The sequence below is a fragment of the Plectropomus leopardus genome, chromosome 21 (genome assembly GCF_026936395.1).
Source record: "Plectropomus leopardus strain MGB_pleo_1.0 chromosome 21, ASM2693639v1, whole genome shotgun sequence".
NCBI classification, from domain to species: domain Eukaryota; kingdom Metazoa; phylum Chordata; class Actinopteri; order Perciformes; family Serranidae; genus Plectropomus; species Plectropomus leopardus.
Window position 1 is genome coordinate 11,142,002 of NC_142196.1, and position 19,051 is coordinate 11,161,052.

The window sequence follows — 19,051 nt, forward strand, 5'->3', positions numbered from 1 at the left end:
AAGGCATAATGTGTAACACCAGAGTGCCCTCATTGTGATCCCCACTGGGCTAACAGCCCTGACAGCTTTGTCTTGTCTAACAGAATCAGGATATAACCATAAATCTGCACTGATTGGTTTGTTTGTTTCTCATGCTTTGTGCCTTTGTGTTTATTTACATATCAAATGCAGCATTGCATATACAATACAAAGAGAAGAGGTGGTTACATGAACTGTATACTGAACAGTTTGGAGATTAGAGGGACGTCTTCACTGCCCTTTACAGAAAAGAAAGGCCACCAGCAGAAATGCCTTGAATGTAATTCTTCCAGGCGTGCTTTTTGGTGGCAGGCATACACCTTTAAAACAAGTCCAATAGTAGAAGAGTAATATAGGATGGTGTATTAGATGCTTGCATATATACATATGAAAACTAGAAAAATGCCCCCGGAAGAGTGTAGATATCCGCTAGGCGGCTCTATTCCAGCTGCCATGTGGCAGCTGAGCTGATCACAGCCACTCTTGGATTTCCAGCAGATGCGCTGCAGTTCGGGTTTCAGAAAATACAATATATTTATGAGGAAGAATGTAGCCCACAGATAAAGTAGGAAAAAAACAACCTTAAACATCATAAATTGCCTTGAACTGCCTTTGTCTCTGAAAAATGCAATTTAATGTGATTTATCCCCCCAAAACGATGACAATTAAAGAAACCATTTAACCATATAAAAAATATCAAATCAACAAAATCTGTAATTGTATAAAATTGGGTAGGCAAAACAAAATGATCCACTTCTGAAACGCTCCTGGTTGCTCAGCCACTCCCGTTTTTTTTATGATGTTGTGCAGCGGATTGAACAAAACCAGGCTGCAGCTGGAATGCAGTGCAGCTGTGCCTGCTGGCATTTGCCCTCTCTTATACAGTCAAATGGCTCTAAAGAATGAAAATGGTAATTTATTGATCCTGTATTCTGCCTAACTGTTGTGCATCATTACATATCAATTATGGAATTAATCTGCAGATTCTTCAGGTCAAAATTACACAAAACTACTCATGACGGTATGGAACAGACAATAAAACAGGCTTTTTCTACATTGTGATCCACCACAGCCACAAAAAGTCCTTGAGCATACAGTCATACATGTGCCCACCAAATATTAGACTGGTCGGTCTAGTAGTTTGTGCATGTAATAGGGTAAAATATCTTGGAAATTTCATAACATCAGAAATAACACATGATGATGATGATTTTCAGAGGCAGTGCTGGATGATATACAGTCAGGCAAACATGCTCTCACGTGAATTTGGCATGTGTTCAAATGAAATGAAGATATCTTTGTTCAGAGCGTATTGTAAACCACTTTATACTGCCCACCTGTGGTCTAAGTACAAAAAGACAACTTAACAGAGATTGCAGGTGGCTTATAATAACGCCATGAGAATATTACTCCAGAGAGCTAGGTCATGTAGTGCCAGTGAAATGTTTTTATACGATGCATGTTAGTGTTTTGATGATACTGTCATTCTTACAATAATTTGGTCATTTGATTCATTTTATATATATATATACTGTATATATTCAGATTTTTATTATACAACATTGATAACTTGTTTGTTTTTTTCATATATTTTAGGGATTTTCCCTCTTTTATTTGTATCAGTTTTGTTTTGTTTATTTTTTATGGTGTATTTTTGTTAATTGTATGAATTTAATTTCTCTATAATATTACATTGACTTTTGCACTTTCTACAATCCATTATACTGGGGAAGATTTTTTTTTAATGAATGTATGCATTTTGTAAACATATTCTACAGTCTATAATGTGTGAAAAGCATTTGTCAGTGTGGCAGTTAAAAGGTAAGGTTTCAATATCTGCTTTTATACCTATTTGGCAAAGTAGTAGCAGAAAATGTTGGTTAGTATTTGTTTTTTTAACCCACAACATTAAGTTTACAGCCTGATAATCACACCGCATAGCCATTTTCTTCTGTGTCATTCATTCATGTTTGAATCACTGAACAAATCTGAGATGCAGACGTCTAAAACCAACCAGGCTTCTAAGTTTACTACCTGTTCAAATGGAAACCCTTTTCTGAAGCCTTTTAAGTCCACAGTGTGTAATAATCCATGATTATATGTTAGAATTACATCGTAAAACATGATGGTGTGCAATTTTACACGCTGAACAGTGTTATCTAGATCAGCATCTAAAACATTGACGGTATTCTTAAAGTAGAGGATAAAATTGTGCTATAAAAGGCGTAGAAGTTATGTTTTTAGAGAAGTTACAAAATTCTTTTTTTTCTAATTTCTTTATATATTTATCTTATGTCAGGGGAGCTCTTTTCATCTAAATGTTTTCTTCAACTACAGGTCGACCTCAAGTGTGTGCCTTCTCATCGCAGCTTTATAAACTGTATGCAGATAATTGTCGGAGCCAGTTTGACAAAAAATATATCCTGAAGTTTGCAGATGACTCAGTTGTCTGATGAATCAAGCCATGGCCTTGTGGTTGATTATTTTGTAGAATGGTGCAAAAACTCATTCCTTCAACTCAAAGTCTGAAGAACAATAGACATGTACGTTAACTTCAGACACCATCATCCCACTCAGAGCGCCGTTATTGAGTGTCTAGAGGTGTCATCAACTATAAATACCTTGGTTCAGTTATCAATAATAATCGTACTTTAGAAAATAACACTGACATGGCTTGTAGGAGAGGTCAAGAACGACTTTTCTTCCTACAGAAACTCGCAGGTCCCTGATGACTTTCTTCTACAAATCCTATGCTGAATCAAACGGAACATTTTCTCTCATCTTTTAGTGTAGCTGTCTAAGTAACAAATCCAAGAATGCAATGGTTATAGTGCATGCAAGCAGAATAACAGGTGTCCAACAGGGTAGCTTGTCTGTTCTCTATAACAGTCATGTGGTGAAGAGGGCAAAATCCAGCCTGTCTGACAACACCCACCCTCCTCATCATGTGTTTCAGTTTCTTCCCTCTGACACCCTTTTCAGCTCCCCCTCAGTCAAGACAAATGTATACAAACAGCCACACATTTTGATTGCAATATTATTCTGGTGATGCTGTATGTCTGTGTTGATATCTGATTATATTTTTGCTGATGGATAATTCTGTTGTTGTATTTTGATTTTGATTATAATGGTATGATGGTGATACTTTTATGTGAGGGGGTGAGAGGCTAGTTATCATGCATTTTTCTTATTGCTGTTGCGATAATTATGCTTGTTTGTTGATGCAATGCTGCTGTGTTACTCTGACTAGTGTTATTTCTTTTGTTTGTTTAAATGCACTATTTTTTTATTTGTATTAGTATTATTAACAATAATAATAAGAAACTTTATTTATATAGCACTTTAAAAACACAGTTACAAAGTCCTCAACAATAAAAATAGAATGCATATAAAAACATAGAAAGAATTAAATGAACTGGGAGCCAAACACTAATTACATAGTAAAATCAGATGAGTAAAAAATGTCATAAACATGATAAACCTCTAAAAGTAATTTTAGATGATAGTTTTTTAAAGGTAATTTAAAAGATGAGACAGAGTTTGCAGCCCTGATCTCCTCAGGCAGGTTATCTTAAAGTCTTGAAGCTCTGAAAGCAAATGCTCTGTCACTTTTATGAATGAATCTGGACCTTGGCACGACAATGAGCGATACATCTGAGGATCTAAGGGTGAAGGCACGCAGGGCAATAACAGATCAGATAAGTAACTTGGAGCAAGGCCTCCAGGGCTTTGTAAGTTATTAATAATATCTCAAAATCTATTGTTAAAGCAACAGGCAGCCAGTGTGAGGAAGCCAGGATCGGCGAAATTCACCAAAGTCATGTTTCGTAGTCAAAATCCTGGCAGCAGATTTTTGATGAGCTACACATAAAGGTTACCAGAATGCTCTCTGTCTTTTAATTTAATTTTATTTTTTTCAAGTTTTCTAGCAGAGGGAGAAATGCATCTTTAGCTTTTAAAATGAACACCTAGTTTCTCATATAATTCCTCATGATTTTAAGTTCAAACTGTATACTTTCCATTTCTATCAAACAGGTAAATCATACACACATTTGCACCGTTATTCATGTCAATATTAAAAATAGTACAACTGCATTATATAAATCAATTCAACCCTAGTTGTCTATTTTAACAAGCAGTTTTTGCCTCTGATCCGTTTTCCTTCAGTTAGCAGAAGCTAAAAGTGTCAGTGATAATGGGTTAGTCCGTTAGCAGCAGACGTGTAAAAATGGGACTTGTTGAGAAGCAGGATGAGAGACAGACAGTGCAGCAGACAAAAGGCAGTCAGAAAAATACTGTGTTGTGTTTTGTTAGATTATAAACAAAGCTGGTGTCACAGCAAGCTTTTCCTTCTCTCATCAGTGTAATTAAGTGTCTTTTAGTGAAAGCACAGTCATTAGCTGTGTCATAGCGTCTTTAATTAGTACACACCGGGTTGTTAATCTGATTGACGGATACTTTAGGTTTCACACACACACACACACACATACTGTACACATAGAGGAAGCTACCTGCGTAGACTGTTGACCACCAACATTTTTCTGTTAGTGGAGACTTTGTGAAGTCTTTGCGCATGAGTGTGTTCTCTGTGAGCCTTTGATGGATTCATGTTGTTGTTATATATATTTCATTAAAGCCGAAAGCACAAGTGCATTTTTCATTGATACAGTTTCTTTGATCCTCAGATCCGCAGACAGGGAGGCATCCAGCTGCTGGTCGACCTTCTGGACCACAGGATGAGTGAGGTTCACCGCAGCGCCTGCGGAGCCCTAAGGAACCTGGTGTACGGCAAGGCCAACGATGAGAACAAAGTGGCCCTGAAGAACTGCGGGGGGATTCCTGCCTTGGTCCGCCTGCTGAGGAAGACTGGAGATGTGGAAATCAGAGAGCTGGTCACAGGTACTGTAGCTCTGACAAACATACCTCACCTCCACTGAATGTACTGTATATATCATATTGTAGCAGCAGTTTTTCTCCAGCAAGACTCTGCTATTATTGCCTCAGTAGAAGTTATAATGGTGTGTGTGTGTGTGTGTGTTAGATGCACGTGGTTATGTGAATGAGTTCATGGACTCTGATATGTGGAGATGTGAGGATCAGTCATTCTGCCAGCACACAATTGCACCAAATCTACGTGATTTTATGTAACTACATTGCAAGAATGTTTCAGACAGAGAAAGAAAAATCTATATATATTTCTGTCTTTCTTTTTATGCCTCCACGCCGGCGATTGCTGTGGCCGGAGGCATTGTGTTTTCGGGTAATCTGTTCTATTCTTGTGAACAAGATATCTCAAGAACACTTGGAAGGATTTTTTTTTCAAATTTGGCACAAATGTTCAGTTGGACTCAATGATGAACTTATTAGATTTTGCTGGTCAAAGGTAACTGTGACATTCCAGTTGTCTGAATCAAGAATAAACTGATTAGAATTTGGTCCAAGGTCAAGGTCACTGTGACCACACAGAACATGTTTTTGGGCCATCATGACAAGTTTTGATAAATGTCTAATAGGATAAAATGATGAAGTGATGACATTTGTTATCCAAAAAATCAAAGGTCATATTCACTATGATATCATTATATTCTGCAAAAACACTCTGTCATAATAACTCAAGAATAGAAGGCAAGACATCTGGTCAGATATGAATCGGTAACACTAATCTTGGTTGACTGTGCTGATTTTATAGATCTTCTAAGCTGCCGGGGGGGGGCGGGGGGTTCACTGGTTTGCAGAGGCATACAACCACAAGGTGGTAATTGTAGTTTATTTTTTATTAAATTGTTGTTTGTTTCATTTCTTTATCTAATTTTGTTCATATTCCAATTTAGAGAATGTAGCAGATGGCCATGTGGCCTTGACAGCACCAGTAGTTGTTTTAGCCGAGTGATTTTACTTCTCTTTGGGAATTTATACATTTGACTTTCAGTGAAAGAATCTTTAACAAAAGGTTACTATTCACTATTCACTGCTCACTACTACCAAAACCAAGGCTGTTCATCTTCGGCTCTTTCAGATGCCAAACTATTTATCATTCCACCTGAACAATATTTTAAATTCAATCACAGTTCTCCTCAACAGTCTAATAGGACTCTAAGGCATAACTTCTGGAAGGAATGCAGGAGAAAGTGCAAGGCCGCCAACATTTTTTTTCAAGCATAATTTCTCTGTGAAAGTGTTTTGCAACGTGTCCTCTTTTTTTCAAGTAGTTAAGTTGTAATGTAATATAAGTTGGGCTCTGTGTTTTTTTGCGTGGGCGCCTGCATGCAATCAGAAAAAAAGAAATATGTGTGTGCATGTGGTAGTCCACCTAGCATTCAAGTCCCTACCAGCAAGAGTGGTGTTTTACAATCACTGGTCAATCTTGTTTTAACCTTGAGGGCATGAGCAGTAAAAGTTAGCCAGTGCACTGGAGACACACACATACAGCAGAGCACACACCCACACAAACAAACTTAGACATGCAAACACCCGGACACACGCAGATGCACAGTGGTTATTGTAGAGATGCGCACAAATATCTGTGTAGGCAAAAGATGTATGGATTACATTTTAACACCCACCTAAGCAAACAGACATTACACAAGCTGATATAATTTGATCTCCATTTCTCCTGATATATTTTTTGCAATATGCCTCCCACTAAGAATTTAATATTCTACCAGAGGCCCTTTAGTGCCGTGGCAAACACTAACACATGCACAGCGTTCCTCTCTGCAGACACACAGAAGCTCACACTCGCACACACATACATCACCTCAAGCATACGTGTAATCTAAATGTGCAGCTACAGTTATTTTCCAGCATGACATTGGTTCTACAGCCTCAGGACAGGTAATAATGATGAACTGCAGTGCAGGCATGTGTGCATGAATTGTGTTTGGGCATTTGTGTTACAGGATTCAGTCTATAAAGGTTAAAGGCTGTGATGCTAATGAAATTCAGCACTTAATGAGAGTCTGAGACACACACAAGTGGTAGAAATTAGAGTTTGCTATGATTTAGCCAGCATTATATCAGATGCTACAATGAGCAGTTCTCCCTGCTATGTTAAATGGGACTTATTATGGGTTTTCGTATTTTCTGTCATATGTAAAAATAATGATAATTTAATAATAATAATAATAATAATAATAATAATAATAATAATAATAATAATGGCTACAAGATTGCTACACTGCTACCTCCAGCTACATGCTATGTGTCAGGAAAATGTAACCTTGTTTGCTGATGTTAAGTTCCCAATGTTGAATCATATTCCTGCTGAAACATGTCCGGCTGTGTTTAGAAGCTTTTATTGGTGATTTATTATGGTAAAAAGTGAAGTGAAGCTATACACTATACTGCTACATGCAGTTACATGCTAATGTCAGGGAAACATGTAATTTTGTTTGCTGATGTTCATTTATCCCCAATTTTTGATCATATTTATGCCAGAACATCTCCAGTTGTGTTTAGAGGCTCTTGTTGATTTTTATTGGCAGAAAGTGCTGCTATAAATGCTTATTCCCCAGCTGCAAGCACACTGTTACATTGAGTTGCTAATGCCAGGTAAACCTGTAATGGTGGTTGCTTATATAGTTAATTTTGCCCTGATTTTGAATCATGACTACTGAAACAGGTTCAGTTGTGTTGAAAGCTTTTATTGATGTTTTATCATGTCAGAAAGTGTCGCTTTTCTCCATTTTCCATCTACAATGACATTGTAATCAGAGGCTTTTTCAGGAGAGCGGCTTAAAGAGACAGGCGCTAAAATTGAGTGTTTCAGACAGAATGTAAATATGTGTGTTCAAGCACAGGCAGTATGAGGAAAATTCAGTGTTTTTTAACCATTAAAGTATGGAAACACATTCAAGTAGAAACCCAAAATACAAGTAAGAACTTGAGCTTAATGGGTCCTCTTTGCTGAACCCAACAGCTACCATCTGATGATGATAAATCCTCTGGGGACGAAGGCCAATATTTCGGGCTGCTCAGGTATCACTAGTTGATATCTGGGCCAAGACTTCCTCTCCCATGCATCGCTCATTTCAGCTAATCGCTTTAAAGAGATATCTGCATATGAATTCAGATAATTAAAAAAAACAAAACAAATCCTTGCTATACTATGGCCAATAGGTTCTAAGATTGGAATTTCTGCCTCTCTACACATTGTTTACCTGCTCTTAAAATATGATTGGCCAACACTAACTGTACTATAAACAAACTACAAATGAATACCGGAACACCTCCAATACCAAATCTTGTCCTGTTGCCTACATATTATGCAAACATATGCAGAATCAGTTGAAATTAGGTCCCATTTAAGAGCCTGTGTTGCTCCCTTAACACAATAGAGCCAGTCCTTGTCTGTCTTCTCTCCTTTTTTGTCATCTTATAGTATCTCCTACTCTTCTTTTCTCCTCCACCTGTTAATGCCTGTCACTCCTTTCTTCTCTCTTCTTTATATGTGTGCATGCTGACCTTCTATGTAGGTCTAGTGTCTTGCATTGCATTGAGCTGGACTGTCCATATCTGCACTTGTATCACCGTTCTTTCTCTCTCTCTTCGCTCTTGTTGCACCAGGTTAGTCCTGAGATAAGAGAGACATGTTCACACTCATACAAGAGGATTGTACATTCCCAAAGATAAAGTACAATCACACTCATTCACTCATGCACGCACGCAAACACACACACCCACATACATACATAGATTTCAACAGACACACACAAAACCCACACATAACACACGCGCACATGCACACAAAGAATACTGAGATAAAGTCTTTAGGGCCCCCTCATGTTCAATTTGACTTCTGACCCCATTTTTCCTGAGCAGGACGAAGCTCATCTTCAAGCACATGCACGCACACATGCACGCTCAAACATCTATCCCCAGACACATCCCCATAGGTCACTCTCGCTCTCAGAGGGGAAGGGGACCCGGCAGATCACAACAATGACAGCAAGCAACCCCTCAAATACTGATAACAGCCTGCTGAAGAATGGAGGGGACAAAAAGATGAGGGTGAGGAAGGATGGAAGGTTATTTTTTTCAGACCTCTTCACTGTTATTGACACAGCTGTAACAGGTTGGATGGATGCAGGAAATACAGCTTGAAAAGGAAGGACAATTAGAGACACACAGGTGGATGGAGGAGGAAATGTTGAGCAGAAACCGTAAAGGTGGAGGGAAGCAAGCTGTTCTTTTCCTTGGACAAATTACTGATATTGTTAAGGGTGAAAATTATGATTACAAGAAAGGGAACAAGGAGGAATGAACAAACAAACAAATGGGAGAACTGTGATTAATAGGAAGAAAGAAAAACATAAAGGGGAGAATACAGTAAGGAAGTAGAGAGGACAGTAAGATTACTAAAATTCAATAATAGATGTTATTTTACCCAGCAATTCCCACCATCCTCAGTATACAGACTCCTGCTGCAAGTTTTTTTGTTTTTGTTTCAGAAATTCTAGATAAAAGAAATCAAAAATGTGCACCATGGAAAACTCACAGACAGAGCATTTTGTACATGTCAGTGATGGCAGTCACCTCACTTTGCCTTAAGGGACATTTTGGCACCTTTGAGAATGTCACCATAGCACTGGAGAGACTGAGAGATTAAAAACACAGCTTGGAGATGGAGCGTGCATGTATTTGTGTGCGGCCTGTAAGCAGTTTAACGAATGAATAAAATTGCACCGTAAGTCATCCTGCATCATATTTTGAGCTCTGACTTTTATAAATAGTCATTTTGCACTAACACATACACACACTGTGAAATTCTATCTCCCCTCTCTCTCCCTGACTCTTCCTGTCTTTGCCCTTCCCTGTCTGGCTCTCCCCTGCTGCTGGCTGAGTGAATCAGTGTCATGCACTGTTGTGTGTTTATTCTGGTACTTACCATTGAGCTCCACATTTCAATTGCTTTCATGCCAGTACAACTATATTTTGAAGTCTATCTTCATTTGCCTTGTGGAACTCCCTGCTGGAGCTCTAATTCACTACTTGAAACTGTTGCATAATTACTCAGTAATTCAATTACACGTGATTTACATGTTTTGTTTTTAGTTACAAATACAGAAAGGGACTTAAAAAAATTCATGCTGCTCAGCACACTTTTACTATTTTACTAGCACTATTTTACCAAGAATATGTGCACAGTGTTCTGATTATTTTCCACCTTGGACATGGACTTAGTCTGAAATTAAGTGGACCAGAAAATGAAAATAGCCAGAACTTGTGTCAAACTTTTTTTTTTTTTTTTTTTTCCTTATTGTTTTTATTGCAGTTTTTACATTTTAATACAGAACAATGTCTTTAACAGACACACAAAAAATAAATGATGGGAATGAAAATTAATTAATTAATTTAAAAAAAAAAAAAAAAAGTAAATAAATAAATAAATAAATAATAATAATAATAATAATAATAAATAATAAAAATAATAAAATAATAATAATAATAATAATAATAATAATAAATAAGTAAAATTAATTAATTAATTAATTAATTAAATAAATAGATAAATCAATAAATAAAGTAAAATAAAGTTAAATCAAATTAAGTTAAATAAAATAAAATAATAATAATGCAGAACAGCTCTGACTTGCGGAGATAATGAATACAAAATTTATAGGAGTTGGTGGATTCCACATTATGAAAGTTATTTCAGTTGTAGAGGATTCCTTTTAGCAGGGTGGAGGAAAGGTCATGCCCGACATAGTCCAAGTATGGGGTGTCAAACTTAATGTTTACAGGTCAAATCCAGAGGTAGATCTACAACACAAGAGAAAGGCATGATTAAAAGCAGGTCAAGAAAAGTCAAGATTGAAAGCAGATCTTCAAATATAGCTGATAACAGCTAGTTTTGTTAAATGTTGTCACAAGCAGTGTTTTAAACTTTGTTTCAATACGAGCTTGAAAGAAAAGATACTTAATATGTATTTCAATACCACTGCGAAAAGAGAAACATCCTAATCCTAGGCACACAAATAAAGTTTTTTTTTCTTTCCTGCACACAGTACTGCTTAGCCACACATGGCGAACTCTGGCTTGCTTTCTGAATAACAGTTGCAGTTAACTTTTGTGTGAATCACTTTTTATAATGTTTGTGATATTTGTTTCGTAATGAGATAGTGTTGAGTGTTAATTAGTCAAAAATTAGTTGTTGAGATCCTAACATTCGGCCTTCTCTTACAGCTATAGACCAAGTGCTTTTGGACTGAACATTTCAATGTTTTGGACTGTACTTCTCTCAAATACCATGAAAAAACAAAAGTTAATGAGCATTTTATTTTATAACTTCATTAGCCTCTGCAGTGGTATGTATGTTGTAGAAAGAAGACATTGGATCTATGGCCAAATTATATTCCACTCAGAGCTTGACCTTCATTACTAATTGGTGGCTAAATGATTTAAAAGCGAGCAAATGGCAGTTGGGGAGGTTTATCAGGGCAGTGGTGCATACTGAAATGACATCAATAGACAATCTTCAGCTGCTGGACTCAACCAAAAAACCCCAAAACAAAACTGGTTGTGCTAGAGTCATAACAAATCAGCCTCCTCATTACTGCCTTTGTGTTGTCAGCTTCGTCAAAGCAGTACTCTGTTCTCTGTGATTAAGGAGACTGTTTAGGTCTGGGGAAATGAGAAAGGGCATGCATTTTTTTTAGTGACCGGAAAAACCTTCCCTCAACAATTTACCCTATCTCCCTGTCGGTTCTGAAGTTTAAATATAGACGAGCTTTATTGGCTTCCTGGGTCTCAGCGTGAGGTAGATAGGACGAAGTCAAGGCTTCCGGGCCTGTCAGTCAAAGTCTGGTCGATGCAGAGGCTCTGAGTGTCAATAGGAGATGCTATCCTTACTCATGGGTTCACCTTGAGGCAGTGGACCATGGCATAACTTTGCTGCAGCTGCTCCCTGCCCGCTCTGAAATGCTTGTTGGCCGGAGAGGCAACTGCTAAGAAAGTGAGTGTTCAAAATGTGGGCATCTGTGCAAACGTCTTTAGTGTGTAACTCTTAAATTATAGTTATTTATTTTTGAAAACTGGAGACAAATGGCTAAAGTGCTGATTGATATTCCGTGCATTACACAGCAGAATGAAAGTGGAGACAAAGAAAAACAAGTGCATATAGAAGAGGCAAACACTTTTCTGCTTATGCAAGCTGATGATGTTAGCAACAAACCAACATAGTGAAATAGTACTGCTGCCATCCTTCAGTGGCAAATTCTTCACCTTGCTGTCTGCTACTTAAAGGCATGAATCCCTGCTTCGTGTAGATGTCGAAATCTCCATGTTCCCACTACTGTTATAGCATTTGCCAAAGCCATTTTAATTCAAGCCAAAGCTCATAACCTCCTTTCAAAAGCGCTCGAGGACAGAGCTCCATCACAGTCATTACAGTGATTCCTGTGGGGAAACAGGATGCCTCCACCAGGATTTTTTTCTCTTTTTTGCTGCTGCTACCATGCTATAAAATTGTTAGTGTCCTGCAGAAATGTCTCTGCAGCATTTTCACAGTGGGAGGCCCTTGTGGGAATGAAACCGACAGTATAAGCACAGACAATTTACCCACAATACAGGACTTAACCTAGTGCTGACAAATGTTTTCCACAAACCCACTGCAGGATGGAAAGTTGTATGACCCCGGGGTCAATTCAGCAATTGTTAACTGCAGTTGTTAATGCTGTAACCTATAACATAATCCAAAATCAATATTTTTTTAAATTTTTTTTCTGCGCACAGATTTTGTAGACACATTAGCTGTGTAATTTGTCGTCTTTGGCTTTACTCATCACCAGGTTCTGACCCCGTGGATAACTAATTCACATCGAGTCACACAGATGAAGGCTGTTTAATAAAACATCGCCACTTGAGGCCTAACAGGCCTCACTCCCCCCTTACAAGTCACACTCTCATTTATTCATGAATTCATGCAATCATCTCCCCATTTCCCCTAACCACCCAGCTCCAAGGAAACTGTCCATCAAGCGTCGAAGGAGAACTAGTTGCAGGAGGGAGAGAGAAAGAGATAAAGACAGGGAGAGAGGAAGGAAGGAAACACACACACACACACTGGCCCCAGCTTGATGTCATTGTCTGTTGGTCATCTGATGTTATACTCATAAGGACACTGGGCTTAGTGAAGCATTACAGATCTATGTTTCTAGAGCAGGCAGGTGAGTGTGGGCGGATGTGTGTGTCAACCTTGAATTTGGCCAGTGTACACAGTGGCAGACACAGTGTCCTTGCCCCAGAAAACACTAAGAAGTCTATTCCTCCGTGTTTCCTCCTTCTGCTCAATCTTTGTCTCATAGCTGTCTGTAAAAAAAAAAAAAAATCATAACCCCACCCTTGCGTGTGTTGTGTGTGTATGTGTTGTATTCTTGTATGTGCAGAGAAGCCAATGAAAAGCAGCTGAGTGCTTTTTTGGCGAGCCAGCCGACAGGTTCTTGTCATCAGAGACAACACTGTTTTAACATGATTGCAATCACATGCCTACAACGCTCACCACTTGAGAAATAAACCCATGCAGGAAGAAAGGGAGAAACAGAGAAAGATAGAGAGAGATGTTTGAAAGCGCTGAGGTTTATAAGTAGAGTGTTTTGCCCAATTTGTGTGTGTCGCCCTGTGTGTGTGTGTGTGTGTGTATGTGTGTGTTTGTGGATGTTTGAGCTTTTACCTTGGTTTGAAAAGAGCCCATGAGAGGAGAGAGATTGAGAGAGAGACTCAAGATGTGAAACAAGAGGCTGATTAGTGAAAGTGAAGGCAAATGTTACCGCACTCCCCCCAACACACACACACAAACACACACACAGCCTGAGTGTGAGCACTTGATTGCTGCCAAACAGCATACAAGGTCATCGCCTTATTATCACCCTCCTCTTCTTGTCCTCTCACGTTTTCTCTCTTATACAAACTGTCACCCTCTTTCACGCCTTCTTTTCAGCTCTTCCCACTCTCACATTTCATCTCTTTGTCTTGCAGAGTTTTAGTTAGACTTGTTTCTTTCCCCTACATTTATAGAGCTCTCTCTCTCCCTCTTTGACTCCCATTAATTTTCTCTCCCTTTGGATTCCTCTTTCACTGTTTTGCAGTTTAATGTTGCTGCTTGTTTAGCATCTACACACAGTAAGACTGACCTAAAAAGTGGAGGTTTCTTGGATATTTATACATTTTACAACAGCAATTAGCAATTAACCTTTCTGTTTATTGTTTTGTTCTTTAGTCTGTCAATGACTGTCATTACACATCTTTTTTTGTAATCTTTTTGTTCCTCCCCCTGTAAAATTGTTTGATGTGTTTCCCTCTTTCTCATTGTTTTCTCCTCCCCTGTCTTTTTCTTGGCTCGATTTTCCTCCCATCCCTTTGTCTGTCGCTTACAGATTGTCATTATGACTGACACTAGTGCAGTATACTCCAAGGCATCAAGACTGGCGTTGCTGTTGGCGACGTAAAGCTGGCTGCTAGTCAGCAACCAGTGTCTCCATGGCAGTTTGTGTGCATAGTTTCAGTGAAGTGAGGCTTAATTCATATCCGTTATTGGTGACACAACTTGGCCTGGTGAATTTCTCCATCTTATTTGTGGAAAATATTTTCCTTTAGTTCTCCTATATAGCTGACGCAGGTTTGGTAAAAATTTTTTTTTTTTGGATGTCTCTAAAACTCTCCTTTTATCTGCCCCTTTACCCAGGAAGATCAGAGGTCAGGTCTACCTAAAGAACAGCTTCCCTGGATCTTTTTGCTCAACATCAGTATGGCTATCATTTTAGATGACAGTATCTATTGTCGTTTTTCACGCAGATGCCATGCCACCACAAAGTCCCTTCTTCATGCAAAATCAAAAATTGGCACCATAATGCTGCTCCAGTGTATGATTTTAGACAACATGCTGGCATTGCGGAAGCAAAAGAGGGGAAGGGCATGACATGTAACACGTCACTAGTGTGACATATACCAGTATTCTGCTTTTCACTTTTTAACATAGCAATAATCACTTACCATCCCTGTTATATGGCAGCTGATCTTTCCCTCTGCCCAGAGAGTAAGGAGCTTCCCAATCTCATTGTGTCCCCAATTTTGTGTATTTTTGGCTGCTGTTCTTCGCTTCTAACTGCAGCTAGCTGCTGCTAGCTGCTTTTTAAATCTCCCACTGGTGGGTCACACACATAACATGTCATCATACCATTGTACCTATCCGTCCCTCAGCTGTCAGTTAAAAGGGGAGACACCCTTGTCCTGTTCCACTATTGTACAATTTATAAAGAGCAGCAAGGCATAAAGGCATGATATTCCCACTTTAAACAGACAGTGTAAAATGGGCTTATAATCACTCCTCTGCACTTCCATACTGCCCTTATGTTTCATTTACGTTCACATCTAACATCACAAATTAAATTGTGCACATTGTATTGTGAAATGAACAGGACATCTTTCAGCTGGCTGACAGCCTCTGTGAGCACGGTCCATTGCATACGTCAGAGCACATAGTGTCTGGAGTTGTGACCGTATTCTATTTGTGTGGTAACTGTGCAAATGAATGACATCTGTCAACTGAGACCTGCGACATCTGGAGCCTGACACCAAATATGTGAGAGATGGTGACCTTTAACACTGCAGCTTTTTATAGTTTGTCATATTAAAAAGAATGTGTTGCACGTCATCACCGTTGTCTCAATCTGCCACTGTCTCCCTAAACCATCACTCAGCTCCTCTAGCCCGCCCCCCTCATGAGTTTTCTATTTCTGTCTTTCATCTCTGACACTCTCTGTTTCAAACATTTTCATCTTATTGTTTGTTACCATATCTGTGTTTGTATCTCTGGCTCACTCGGTAGGGATGACCAGTGGAAGCAGCAGGGACTAATTAACATATGTAGAATGCAGGGATGCTGATGAAGCGTGTGTGTGTGTGTGTGTGTGTGTGTGTGTGTGTGTGTGTGTGTGTGTGTGTGTGATCAGCATGTGCATGAGCGTGTCACAGCTGACCAACAAGGCTAGTGCTGTCACCCGTCTGCGAAGAGGCATCTGGTATTCCATCTGACAAGAAGAAGGAAAATGTGTGTGTGTGTGTTTGTGTGTGTGTGTGTGTGTGTACCCACCCATACCGTATGTGATTAAGTGTTACAGTGGCATGCATGAGACTCTGTGTGTGAACAGTATGTTTGTCCTTGCAGGTGAGGGAAACTATCCTTGTGTACATATAAACTTGTAACTTTTTTCTGCCAACTCGTAGATGTGTATCGTGGACTGCACATCTCTGCATATGCTCAACGTCCTATTTGAGTATGTATGTGTGCACGTTTGTTCGCCACTACACAGTGTGTGATAAATGATACACCGGTTAGACGGTTGGCTTTCCGCCTGGACCAACAAACTAATTAATTTCCTCACATATCACAAGTATCAGGTAGATTGTAGAATTGGATTCCAGTATAAAAGAGTGGGTGGCATTCTTGAAAATAATTAAAATGAGGACTGATTTTTGTCCTGCATTGCCAGTCTTGAAAAACCTCCACACTTCATTTGTGCTGTTCACGTGTGGCAGAAAGGTCTGGCTGAGACCAGTAGTGTTTTGATTTCCTAAACCAAAAATCAGAAGGACAGACTTAAACCGCACTGACCTCACAAAATACAGCCTATTGTATTTCCTGTTTCATCACTAATGGAACCATGTGCTTTAAAATTTCAGAAAATATGTGCTCATGAATGACATGTAGGCAGTTGACAAAGGGAATGAAAAGAGTGCTGCCCTCACTAAGCTGTGCTCTGAGAGCACAGGTTTGACAGGAGCAAAGAAAGACTGTAAGAAAGCCATGAATCGCACTGTAAAAGGAGACATTTAATTTGTATGTTTCCTCAGCTAAATGTTTGATCTGATAGTGGACATAGGCAAGTTTTTTTGCTTTAATTTTATCATTTTGTAGTTAATGATGATTGCACCATGTTGTAGCTTCAAACACCAAAGTATGGAGACTGTAACACACACTGTAGGAACTTCACTGCCCCTCTGAACAGAAGCAATTATTCGTCCAATTGGGTCTTTAGGTCACTACTTCAGGCTGGAGCCGACAGTAACGTTACACAGTGACGTGGTTTATTTGTGAAAATCTTGATGTCAATTTGGGGACAATGAAATGGCTGAATAGCTAGATAGCCTTGATGTTAAACATACAACAATATAACATATAACAAATTATATTTAATGTTTGTCAAGTGTGTGCAATGATATTGACTTTGAATCTCGGGATAATGTTAGTTTTCTGGCTTAAAGCAGAGCCTAAAGTTCTATAAGTGGAGCGGATTAGAAATATCTCCCATTGCTAAGTCGTATCTAAGGTTTGTCCTATTTACTAGAATAGTTAATAAGGTTTTTAGTACTTCCCAACTGCTCCAGCCATTAGCCATTAGAGTCAGTAGTTCAAGGTCCACACATTATGAATGACCACATTTTCATGCAATCATTTTGCAAGAGTAAACAGAAACAGCACTTCAGAATAAAAGCTGTGTGCTGGAATTTCACTCAACCTAAAAATATACTGTAGTGTTTTTTTTTTGTTTTTCTTTATAAAGTTGACATATTCACAAGTCACTTGTGGTCCATTGAGAATGGATCCATGACCCACTTTTGGACCACCACCCACCAGTTGGGAACCACCATCCCTATGATGCTGTGATGATTGTTTCAGGTATTAGCAAAACCCTCAGGTGTTAGCAGGGAAAGTGAGTTGTGGCTTGTGAAAACCTTCTGATTTTGATTTTAAAAATGCATGGAAATATAAATTAATATTTTTGTTTTGTTTTTCTTTGAAAAGTGAACATGGTATAAGTGGAATAATGCCCTTCAAGGTTTCATTTATTAGGTCTTAACTATCATGCTTGTTTCCGCAAAGGCCGTTAAAACCTGATAACGGACACTTTATCGGGCATTATCCCTTACATAAGCCTCACCTCCACCTTGCAATTCTTTCTGTCACTGGGTGCGATCTCACAGGAAATTTAAAGGCTTAGTTTACGGGAGGATAGTGCTTTTGTTTTCCTCTGTAGCTATCTGTAGCTATCCCCATTTACCAAAGAGTATCACTCTAAGTTCTTAGTAGTCACTATCCCCAGAAATGGAAATGCAGGAGCAGTGTTGGAAGTTCTGTTTCCGCTTTAATTAGAGAACACTTTCTTTCATATAGTCCTAAAATGCTGCTGTCTAACTTTCCTACATCATGAGCGTTGCAGCTAGGATGTTGTAGGTGTTACACAGCAAAAAATCTGAATGGATAATGTTAGTTTACTATATGTTTGTTTGTTTGTTTGTTTATGTTTTCTTTTAGTCTTGTTATGAGTTTTTCATGCTTAGTAGTTATGCTGCCAAAACAAACTAAGCCTGTTTTTCACACCACCAGCACTATTTGGACAGTTTGTTTTCCTCTGTCTGCAAATGGAAAATCAACAGTCTTGATTACATTTCTATAATTGAATATTTTTTTATTATTGCAATTAGCAGACACATGCAGTTCAATTTGCCATTGATTACTTTGTTTTTCTCTAGATCACACTTTTTAATTCTCATACAAATGTTGCAAAATAAACTTCCTTGACGTATTTTTTCCTCTGCTTGTGTGTATGTGCAGGCGTGCTATGGAACCTGTCGTCGTGTGATGCTCTGAAGATGCCAATCATCCAGGACGCCCTGGCCGTATTGACCAATAGCGTCATCATACCCCACTCGAACTGGGACTCCTCCCCCAATCACCATGACGACCGCAAGCTTCATCTTCATACCTCGCAGGTGCTGCGCAACGCTACAGGCTGCCTCAGGTAAAAGCAGCACGCACAAATAAACTCAAAAACACACATCCTACTATGGACCATCCTGACAAAAAATATGCACTTTTTCTTACTTTCTCTCTCTTCACTAATCCGACTTTTATTTATATGAATACAACAACGTGCCATAAACATACACTCTGTGTGTTTCCACTTTCTTTGTTATCCCTCAGATGTGCAGTATATAGATCAGTTTGTTACATTATTGATTTCCTGTAGACATACAG

General features: G+C 38.8%; 1 protein-coding gene across 5 annotated transcripts in view; it reads left to right on the forward strand.

Moving 5' to 3' along the window:
• Positions 1-19,051, forward strand: part of ctnnd2a (catenin (cadherin-associated protein), delta 2a) — a 318,237-nt gene that overhangs the window by 229,439 nt on the left and 69,747 nt on the right. For all 5 annotated transcript variants that reach the window (XM_088071967.1, XM_088071968.1, XM_088071966.1 and 2 more), the window contains exons 14-15: positions 4,704-4,917; positions 18,629-18,815. In XM_088071967.1, coding sequence (XP_087928093.1) covers positions 4,704-4,917; positions 18,629-18,815 — 401 coding nt within the window. The remainder of the gene's footprint in view (positions 1-4,703; positions 4,918-18,628; positions 18,816-19,051) is intronic.